At 34.4% G+C, this 10561-nt stretch overlaps 2 protein-coding genes across 3 annotated transcripts in view; one reads left to right on the top strand and one right to left on the bottom strand.

Moving 5' to 3' along the window:
* Positions 1–4005, top strand: part of LOC110024294 (serine/threonine-protein kinase Nek2-like) — a 6018-nt gene extending 2013 nt beyond the window's left edge. Inside the window, exons 5-15 of one of the 2 annotated variants that reach the window (XM_020724174.1) lie at positions 281–327; positions 415–460; positions 576–656; positions 740–782; positions 865–914; positions 1013–1094; positions 1176–1225; positions 1823–1896; positions 1992–2040; positions 2123–2584; positions 3042–4005. In XM_020724174.1, coding sequence (XP_020579833.1) covers positions 281–327; positions 415–460; positions 576–656; positions 740–782; positions 865–914; positions 1013–1094; positions 1176–1225; positions 1823–1896; positions 1992–2040; positions 2123–2584; positions 3042–3617 — 1560 coding nt within the window. In that variant the 3' untranslated portion in view covers positions 3618–4005. Of the gene's footprint in view, positions 1–280; positions 328–414; positions 461–575; positions 657–739; positions 783–864; positions 915–1012; positions 1095–1175; positions 1226–1822; positions 1897–1988; positions 2041–2122; positions 2585–3041 lie in introns of both variants that reach the window. The other variant, XM_020724173.1, reaches the window with a different exon arrangement.
* Positions 4006–5416: 1411 nt separating this feature from the next.
* On the bottom strand, positions 5417–8775 carry LOC110024323 (probable ribose-5-phosphate isomerase 3, chloroplastic). The gene is made up of 2 exons (XM_020724223.1): positions 8299–8775; positions 5417–5982 (listed from the first exon to the last, which is right to left on the bottom strand). Exons 1-2 carry the CDS (start codon positions 8716–8718, stop codon positions 5545–5547), a joined length of 858 nt encoding a protein of 285 aa, XP_020579882.1. The 5' UTR covers positions 8719–8775; the 3' UTR covers positions 5417–5544.
* Positions 8776–10561: the final 1786 nt, after the last annotated feature.

Raw genomic sequence — 10561 nt, 5'->3', positions numbered from 1 at the left:
AAAAAAAAAACATGTTTTTGAAAACACTCCGAACAACTTTTAGTTGTTTTTATTTTGAATTTTTTAAAAATAGTCATACTTTAATCAAATTGCCCAACGTGTTTTGTTTCTAATGGAAGCATGAACAGAACAAACAAAAAAAACTTAAGTGATCTCGAACTGCCCCTAAGATTATTCTGCAGCTTATTTTCAGGACCAAGTCAAGGGATTTTCTTATGAGATTCTTCTCCATTTTCATTTCATTTATGATAAAAGTAATTTGTGTATTTGTTTTATCCAGGGCTGTTATGTTTGTATTATCATAGGTTATTGTGAAGGTGGCGACATGTAAGTCTTTACTGGCCTGACATGTAGAGTAAAACTGAATCTTTGTTAATGTTCTGAGGCTGTCTATTTTTAATCTTGTATTGGCAGGGCTGAAGCTATCAAAAAGGCAAATGGACACCTTTTCCCTGAAGAGGTTGTTTAATTTGAGAACAAAATTAAAATTATTTTTAAAAATCACTGGATGTTCTTTGCAGAGTATACTGCATATGCTTTTGTTCTTCTAAGTTTTCTTTTATATTATTCTGCAGAAGCTCTGTAAGTGGCTTGTGCAGTTACTTATGGCTCTTGATTACTTGCATGCGAACCATATTCTTCACCGTGACGTCAAGGTGGGTAATGGATAAATGAACACTAGTTTGAGACTTTGATGTAAGTACTGAAAATTTATGCTAATATTTTGTAATTGATCCAGTGTTCTAATATTTTCCTGGCAAAAGATCAAAGCATTCGGCTAGGTAAGTTGTTAATTGAATCTAATTTTTGAAATTGTTAAATAACTTAAATGTTTTATGTTATCATATTTGCTGCACACTGCAGGTGACTTTGGCCTTGCTAAAATGATGAGTTCAGATGATCTAGCATCCTCAGTGAGCACCGTCCTAAATTTTTTTATAATTTTAATTTCTTTCCACTTTTTTTTTTTTCCTAAGTGCATTTTGCTACCCCTGTTTTACTGATATTGCAGGTTGTTGGAACTCCCAGCTATATGTGTCCAGAGCTTCTCGCAGATATACCTTATGGTTGCAAGTCTGATATATGGTCTTTAGGTAATCTTTATATGCTGTGCCTGACTACATTAAAATATTAAGGGCACTTAATCTTTTATATTTCATTTTATAATTCTCCAGGATGTTGCATATATGAAATGACTGCTCTAAAGCCTGCTTTCAAAGCTTTTGTAAGTTGAAACATCTCATATTAATTTTCAGAGCAAGTAATAGAACTATTATTTTCTTAACCTTTGATCATTGTACAGTAAACTGCATATCATAAATGGCACATAAAATTTTTTTGTGAGAGTATTTTTAGAATATAATTGATGTGCAGTGTGAACAGAACAAAATTTGGCTTAAGTTTCAATTATCAAACTCATTTTTTTGCTGAAAAATTTAAGCTCCGGGTGAGTACAACCGCTAGGAAATCTGCACTCATATGTTGTTCATCTATCCTATCCGGGACATCATACTACTTTCGCTTATTTCAACGAATCTCGTCACTTGAATGCTCTTTGCATTGATGATCATTCTTTGAAATAACACTTTTCAACATCATTGAGTACTACATAGAACTTTCAATTATATGAAGTCATTATAGGAGTCATCCATTTCTGAACCATTCTCATGTTTTTTTAATACATTTCTGAGCCATTATATCACTCTTTGTATGCATATATCTGCCAATTTAACTCGTTAAGGTTCATCATACTTGCTTTGCATGCTCAAATTGACAAAGAAACTCGTAAATTTCTAGCATTCTTACTGTCGCTGAAATGCAGGATATGCAAGGCCTGATAAACAAAATAAATAAGTCGATTATAGCTCCTCTTCCGAGCTCATATTCTGGTCCATTGTAAGAGCTAATCCTGTACTCATTTTTCATGTTTATAGACTAGGCTCTTTGAGGAGATGGCCTGTCTAATATTTTGTTATTCCTTTGTTCAGTAGAGGGCTTATTAAAAGCATGCTAAGGAAAAGCCCAGAACATAGGCCAAGTGTAAGTACTTGTGTTGTTACGTTATAGCATGCTTAAAAGTAGAAATAATGATTTTTTACTTGTGTGAAATACAATTTTCCAGGCTGCAGAACTGCTCAAACATCCTCATCTTCAGGCTTATGTGCTCCAAGTACATTTGAAAACCAGTCCAAATCGCAACTCTCTTCCCATGCGCCACACGACAAGCAATCTCATAAAGAAAATTAGATTTTCTGATGATGAAGATGATTTTGTTTCCAAGGAAAAAGATAAAAGACAATCCTATGGAAATGAAAGGATTGTGATACCAAACCAAACCACGGCTGAGCAGGATTCCATAAACTCAACAAAAAGCATTAAAGATCATGCAGACTATTTGAAACCAAAGATTAAGGACTACTCAGTTGGCAGCAGTCACATGGGCCAGTTGCGTCGTGGTAGAACAAACAACAATAAGCCAAGTATTTCTAAGACGCCTAAGTATACTCCTGGCAAAGTTTTTATTACTCCTAGAAAGCAAGAGGAACCGGCAAAAATCATACACAGTGTATCAAACCGAGAAATGGTAACTTTTGTTTTCTCCTTAGCAAAATCTATAACAAAGTCATTCAGTTTGCTTAATATCCAGTGAACATAATAAAAAAGTTAACCTTTTTCATGTTTAAATTCCCCTCATACTGTTAGATAATTGGCATCTAGCTGTTCCAATTATCTTGATTTAGGAAAGGGACATTTTATATACTTAGCTTTTATGTATTTACATATTTCATATTTAAACTTTCATATTTACACACATAGCACTCAAATCTTTAATATCACATAAAAAATAGCATTATTGTGACTTTTTAAAAGTGAAATACAGAATTTTCATCCATAAGTCTAAGACACCAAAGTGTTGTGTATGTAAATATGAAAATTTTGGTGTGAGGTATGTATATACATGAGAATTGTGTGCTACGTATGTAAATTTCCCTAAAGACAGACTGAAGATTTTTAATTACCCCATTTGACCTTGTGCACAGGCTTACATGAGGACGCCGGCAGATAGAACAAGCAGATTCAGTAGGAGGGCATCTCTGCCATTGCCTTCATTTGAAACACCTCACATACGCACTGCTAATATACTTCAAAGAGTGCAATCTCCAGATGTTTCGGTCAACGCACCTCGGATAGACAGGATTGCCGAATTCCCACTCGCTTCATCCGAAGATCCTCTGCTCTCTCTCCACAAGATTTCAAATGTCCATGGCTCTTCCACCCCACTCTGTGGAGACCGCTCGATCACCAAGGATAAATGCACCGTCCAAATCTTTCGAACTGATGGAGATCTTTTGAACGAATCATGGGAAAGAAATCCCGCTGCTGTGGATGCGTCAAGCCGGGGATCATCGGAGTCCCGTCAACGGCGGTTCGACACATCCTCTTACCAACAAAGGGCGGAGGCTTTAGAGGGTTTGCTGGAGTTCAGTGCGCAGCTGCTGCAGCAGGAGAGGATTGAAGAGCTGGGCATACTCTTGAAGCCTTTTGGCCCTGGAAAGGCTTCGCCGAGGGAGACAGCTATATGGTTAACCAAGAGCTTCAAGGAGACAGCACAATGAAACTACTCTGTAGGGCTTTAAAAGAATATTTTTCCCTCAAGTTTTTGTTGTGAGGCTGATGAATAGGTTTTGTAATTGTAGCCCTTGTAGGTTGGAACTTGGAACCAGCTGCTATGGTTTAGTTTAGCATATTCTAGTGCGCGCTGTGATGTTCTTCCTTTATTGTACAAAAGTCTTGCTCCATTTTAGATCGGTTAAGCGTAGTTCACAGCTTCTAAACTACTCTTTGATGGCCTGCATCTTCTTATTTGCACTAAACTGGAAGAGCTTGAACTTGCATGACTTCCAGTTATTAATGGTAGTAAATTCTAACAATCCGTGCGTTTATTATTTTCCTTTGATATAGTAATGTGTTTTAATGAGGAAACTAATGATTTTTATAATATTTGGGGAACTATAGTTTTTCTTCTGCCAAAATGTTATTCTGGGGAGCAGCAGTTTGATTATATGTATTCGTATAATTGCAAGCAGTTTCTTTAGTTCTGGGGATCAAAATGATAGCAGTAACTGTTAGTCTTATCCTATGATCAAAACAGCTGTTGTGTAAATTTTGAAACTCGGCTGTGCGAATAGTAAAGAATTAGCTGCAGAAAGGACTTATGAGAGCACAAACAGTTTTATGTCTTTCAAGGGACGTTGAAATGTTGCCAGATTAAAGGTGAGTTTTGATAGATATAGCATTATATTTTTGTTTGATTATGAATTATTTACTATTTTCTAGAACTTTATATGGCGAGAGTATGTCCATCATAACTTATAAAATTTCTATTTTTCTCATAACTAATTTTTCAGGTAATTGCAGCTCGGAGGATGATAATTTCAGCAAGGTTATAATGCTCCCGCTCTGCGGCTCAGGCTTTGCTTTCAAAAATTTGATGTTAGCGATTTTGTTGGGAGAGCAAGCATGGGATCATCAGGCAAGCGCGTTTTCTGCACAATCTCTCAAACTTCCTCCATGGCTCGTTAAAAAAGATAAAAAATCGTTAGATAATATTACACACGACATAGGAATCTTTGATGTGCAATTAGAGAGTGACTGGATAGAAATGGAGGGGAGAGAATGGGATATCCATCCCCTTTTCCTCTCTTTAATTTTCTTCTCTCTAGTTACTCATAGATGGTAATATAAATAGCAGATTAGTTTATTTATTAATTTTTATTATGTTTGAGCTATTATTGAGCTTAAACTAATTATATGATTGATATTAATGATTAAAAATATAGTCTTATAATTTGGATTTCCTGAATTTAATCAAACTTGATATGATTCACAATATATTATTTATGTTGGCTGATGAGTTTAATTGTTGAAACTTAAATAAAAAAAATAAAATATTCTCATCTATATATCTAATTATTTTATAAAATTTCTCATCAAAAGAATACACATCTAATTACAAAGATAATTTTTAAAGCACACAATAAAAAAATAAAATATCATTAATAAACCAAGGGCTTTGTTTGGGATGTTTTTTATTTTTATTTTTATTTTAAAAACATCATCCTTCTTCAACTTTTTTTTTCCCGCATACTTTTATTTTTTAAAAATAAATTGATTTATATTTTAAAAGACTCAAAATACTTGAAAATTATTCTAAATGTTTTGAAAACCAACTAGCCATGTAATAATACCCCAAAGATAACGAGGAATGTTCAAGTAATAATATAAACAAAATAATGCAAAAGCAAAAAATAAAAAGCAAATTTTATTCGGATACAGCATTACACTTTGTTTGTTAATCAATCTTAGAAAACCAAATCCACCCTTCATTTTCATAAAGCATTTACTCAACTATAAATAAAATCAAAATAAGTCACATATAACACAATAAAATACATCTTTAGAGAATAATCACAACAAGGAAAGCACAGCAGCATGATTTAAATATTTTTTTTTCTCTCTTAACATTCCAGAGTAAATAACTACTCACTTTGCTTTGACGCTAACCCCTTCTTTTCCAGCAATAATAACAGCAGTAGCCATGTCTAAAAACAAACCATGTTCAACCACTCCTTCCAATCCTGAAATCTCCTTTCCTGCAGCCGCTGCATCGACAATCGGTGTTTTAAAGTACAAATCTATGATATAGTTCGCATTGTCAGTGACATAAGGTTTCCCATCAGGATCCAATCTAAGCTTCGCCTCACATCCTTCTTCCTGGAACAATTCCTGCAGCCTAATCAGATTATATTTCCAGCAGAACTGCACCACTTCCACCGGCATCGCCAACCCACTGCCGCCCAATCCGGTCACGAGTTTCGTCTCATCTACGACGACGACGAACTTGTCGGACGCAGCTTCGACCATCTTCTCGCGAAGAAGAGCTCCGCCTCGTCCCTTAACAAGGTTAAGATCTGGATCCACCTGTCCTAGTTTTAAATAACAAAAATGAGGCTAACACAAGAATATATACAAATTTTGTGAGATTTATCACAAGAATGCTATACTGTTCAATTTGTCCTTAACTGATACTGAAACAGAAAAATGAAAATAAAAATGTTTATTTTGCTTAGTATCCCAAAATGCTTATCACACACACTAGATCAGTTGGCTCTAATGTCATTATAGAATAATGAGGATAAAGCATAGGATAATGTGGGTCCAGCAGAGTAAAGTCATATAGAAATCTATGCTCTATCTGATGTGGCCCAAATATTTCCGGTTGTAATAGTACTAAAATCAGAGAAATTAAATCATATATGAAGATGTTAATTGACTGATTCTAACAGCATAACAATATCTAATTCACAGCAATTGAATGTGCTTCTTCAGCAATGAAACTGGTCAAGATAGGTCTGCAACTGATGTATTTTTTAGCATAGATGGTTCATTATCTTGATGTAATTTGAGATGTTAACCATAATTTTCTTTGGAATTTTCTTACATTTTTGTGTGTACATTCTTTGTTATCCATTTATGTTAGTTCAAGAAGTTGTGCTTCTATCTTGATTTATTTTAGTGAGTATTTTGTTTTGCCACCCATCTTTTAAAATCTTGATATTAGAAGTGGTTTTGGCCATGCTGACAGTACAATAAAAGTTTATAATTTTAAAAAAAATAGTGCAACAATACAACAATATTATAGTTATTTTCAAAAGAACTATATATTGGTACATCAAAAATGTGTTAGCATTGTTCCTAAGAAGATCCAACTATGAAGAAGGGAGAAAGTATAATAAATCAGGGCCCACCGACAAGAAACTAAGAGACCTACGTATTCAATTAGATGCAGTCATCCAAATTAAGGACGAAACTAATTGAGTCAGAAGGACAAAAAGAATGATCCGATGCAAAACCAATTAGACTAAAGCAAGACAAATAAATACTCAAATCAATTATCATTAGAAAATCGAGCGAAGGAATCGACCTACCTCTCGGTAAACCTGACCTATGAAAATAATTCATTTCATTGCCATCATTATCCATACCATGGATCACCCGATGTTCCTCATTAGGGATTGAGAATTGACAATACGATAGAACCTCATATTCACCCCGAAGAACTTCCTTGTGAAGGAATGACTATTTATTGTGCTACGATGATTTATCATCTGTGCAATAACTTGGGTCGTTTAGCCAACAGGAGCCTCTTATCCAGGGATCGAGGGTCAATAGCTAAACTAGATTAACTGATTGAAAAAGCATAGCCAACCAAGTCAGTCATACCGACCCGTAGCCAATCCAAATTCAGTCGATTGCCTAAGCCAATTCAGCCCAGTTGATCTAATCGACCTTACCAAGCTGAAATCATGCTGGCCCTACCAACCGAGTCATAGAGCAACCGAACAATATACTCGTATATGTAAATTACCTAGAAGAACCTGTAACGGTCCCATTAAAGTAAGAGCATAAATGTAAAATCAAATGTCATATTCTCCCTCATAAATAATGAAATCATTTTATAATAAAAAGGCTAAGATTATTTCTTATTTATTTATAACTATTCATTTCTTTGTCCACCTCTCTCCCTTTTTTTTCACGCTCTAACCCTTAGAGTATGATTCATGGACAAATCAGAATTCAACACTATAAAAGGTAGCATATAACAGTTACTAGAGTAGATTTTTGTTAAATCAGTTAAAAGTATTATGACTTCTTAAAACTATTACATCATCTAGATTTATTATTAAATATTTTTTATCACATAAATTTTAAAAAATAGAAAGAAATATGTGTAGCCAAATAAGACAATGGCATTTGTTTGAAAAACAAAGTAGTTAAAAAGTTACCTCAAATAGGCCATAATTTCTACATGCAGAGCCAAATAGAGATGAATACATGAAACATTAGACTTTATGGGTTGGTTGGTTTACTGCCAGCGGTATAAAAAATCCAAAAGATTAACTTTTGGCTAACTAATTACTAACCAAAACAGATCAATAAGACTTACAAAAAATACTTCCAAGGAAACTATTTGTGCATGTCAAAAAAACATTTAATAACTATAAACACTTAAACAAATGAAAATTATTACCTCGAAACCTTCAAAAATATCACAGCATGCAAGTCATTACATGGAAATTTGAATAGCATAATCCAACAAAAACAGATCCAAATTTCAATCATATTCATCTTTAATTCAATCAATTAACTAACCAGAAAAGCATAATCCAAAAAAAAAGAAGAAGAAAATCCAAATGGCTTCTAAAACGATCAATGGCATAGATACCCACAACTGACCTCATCGGCCCCATCTATGGCGAGATCCAACCGTGGGTGCCCATCGAGGCTAGACAACGGGATGCCCAACGAGATCGCCTGCTCAAATGTGCGCTTAGAAGTTGGAACGCCGATGATGCCACTGAGTTTCCCGGCAGACAAAAGGGCGCCGATCTCGGAGACGACGAAGGCCGCAGTGGAGCCCGTGCCGAGGCCGACCACCATGCCGCTTCTAACGTATTCGACCGCCTTCACCGCCGAAAGCTTCTTAAGATCATCCTGCGATAGTATGGTCGCCGGCGGGATCGGAGTGGGGGACGAGAAGCAGCGAATAGAACGGCGGCGGCGAATGAGATGGGATGTGGTTGGTGAAGGTAGGATGGAGATTGTCGCCGCCGCCATGGTTTTGAGGGAGAAGGGGATCGTTGGAGCCTGAGTCATTGGCTAGGAATTGAGGAGGGTGAGATTAGGTTCTTAGCTTACGAGGGTTCGAGCTTATGGCTATTGATTCAGAGTTTTCATATATGAATAGATAATAAACGAAAGAGACAATTTTTTGTTTATTTTCTTGAAATTTGGATTATTATTAGGGTTTTTTTATTTATATGTAAGACCAAAAGTATTTATTACTATTGTTAGTGGCACTTATATAGGTACTATTTGATATGTTCTTAAAATATCATATTGAATCACACGAATTATTGCACATGTATGAATCACTGGACCCCCGTTGCCCAGTCATCGCTACCGATTATGCTAATATCAATTTTTTTTACACACAACATATACCGTTAGCCTTCTATAATAGTGGCCAGCTCACTGCCACTTCCCAAACGTACTCCACTACTCCCCTATAGGAAGTTGTGTTGATAACTCCCATTTATTTAATTTTGCTTTCAACTATCCAAGAGTTGACAAAGTCTTGTAACTTATGACAACATACTTGAATTATTTCAACAAGGCTAGGTCACAAGTCTTGTGACCTTTATCCTTTTGAGTTTTTCATGTAAAAAACTCATTTTGTTATTTCTCAGTTTTTTTTAGTCTGTGTGTATCCCAAATTTTTGTACAACACTACATCCACAAATTTACCAGCATGCAACATATGAATAGAAATTTTGCGAGATTTATCACAAGAATGCTAAACTCTAAAATTATTTCTTATGTGTACAATCAATTCAAAATATGAATAGAAAATTATCATTCCTAGGATTGAGAAGAGGACTTATTCAAACAAAAAAAAAAAAAGTATATGATTATAGACAAACTAACGACTCGTCAAAAAAAAAAAAAAAAAAAAAAAAAAAAAAAAGCACTATTCTATGTGTTTTTACTGAAGCAATATTTTAGAAGTAGTTTTACACTTATAGATGTTCAAAAAGTAGCCAGCCACAAGCCCACATATGTTTGAAGGATTGGGATATCATACATCTATAATGCAATATATTAAACAACCATCTATTGGCATCATTAGAGGATCGTTGGTCAGCTAAAACCAAAACCTTCCAGCTATTAGTAGAAAAGATAACTATTGTAATATAGGATGTCAACCTTATTTTAGGGGTATTGGTTGATGATTTTGTATTAATTGGTCGCAATAAGGACGTTGGATTAAGCATGTGGCTTTCATGAAGGAAATATTGTGTCGATCTTCTTATTAGTCATCCATAGTCAGAAGTTCTTTACTATCACCTAGATCTAGATATTACATTTATCTTAAAGAAGGATCATGCTTATAAGCACATATGCTTGCCACTTTAGCAACTTAAATAGATATTTTATAGGGATAGTCATATTTTGATTAGTATGACATTAACTTTTTAAAAGATGTTCATGCATGTATTTTCTTTATATTAGCCACTGCCTTGACATCTGATAAGCTTGATTGTGAGGTGCATTTGCAGTATCTATTGTATAGAGTTGAAGAATCCCGTTAAGCACTCTCATGCATACACAACAAGCTGCTTTCTTTTTTTATAATTTTGAATTTGGGAGCATATTCATGTTTGTAATCTTAGGCTATGTATAGCTTACCCTAAATAGTTCGAAGGTAAGGACTCAAACACATATATCAATATAATCATAACATGCTATTATCTATCATTTCTATAATTTAAATTAATCCTATCTGCTTTTGTAGGTGGAATGAGAATATGATAAGAGAGATGTGATTTATAATGTTAAAGATTTACATAGATAAAATTGATGATTTGATTTAAAATCATATCTATTTTTTCTTAAGCTATTAATTTATGTACTATATTTTTAAAAAAGTATTTATATT

Source organism: Phalaenopsis equestris, unplaced genomic scaffold (genome assembly GCF_001263595.1).
Source record: "Phalaenopsis equestris unplaced genomic scaffold, ASM126359v1 Scaffold000251, whole genome shotgun sequence".
Taxonomy (NCBI): domain Eukaryota; kingdom Viridiplantae; phylum Streptophyta; class Magnoliopsida; order Asparagales; family Orchidaceae; genus Phalaenopsis; species Phalaenopsis equestris.
Note: the sequence above shows the minus strand (reverse complement) of the source record. Positions and strands in the feature narration are given on the sequence as shown.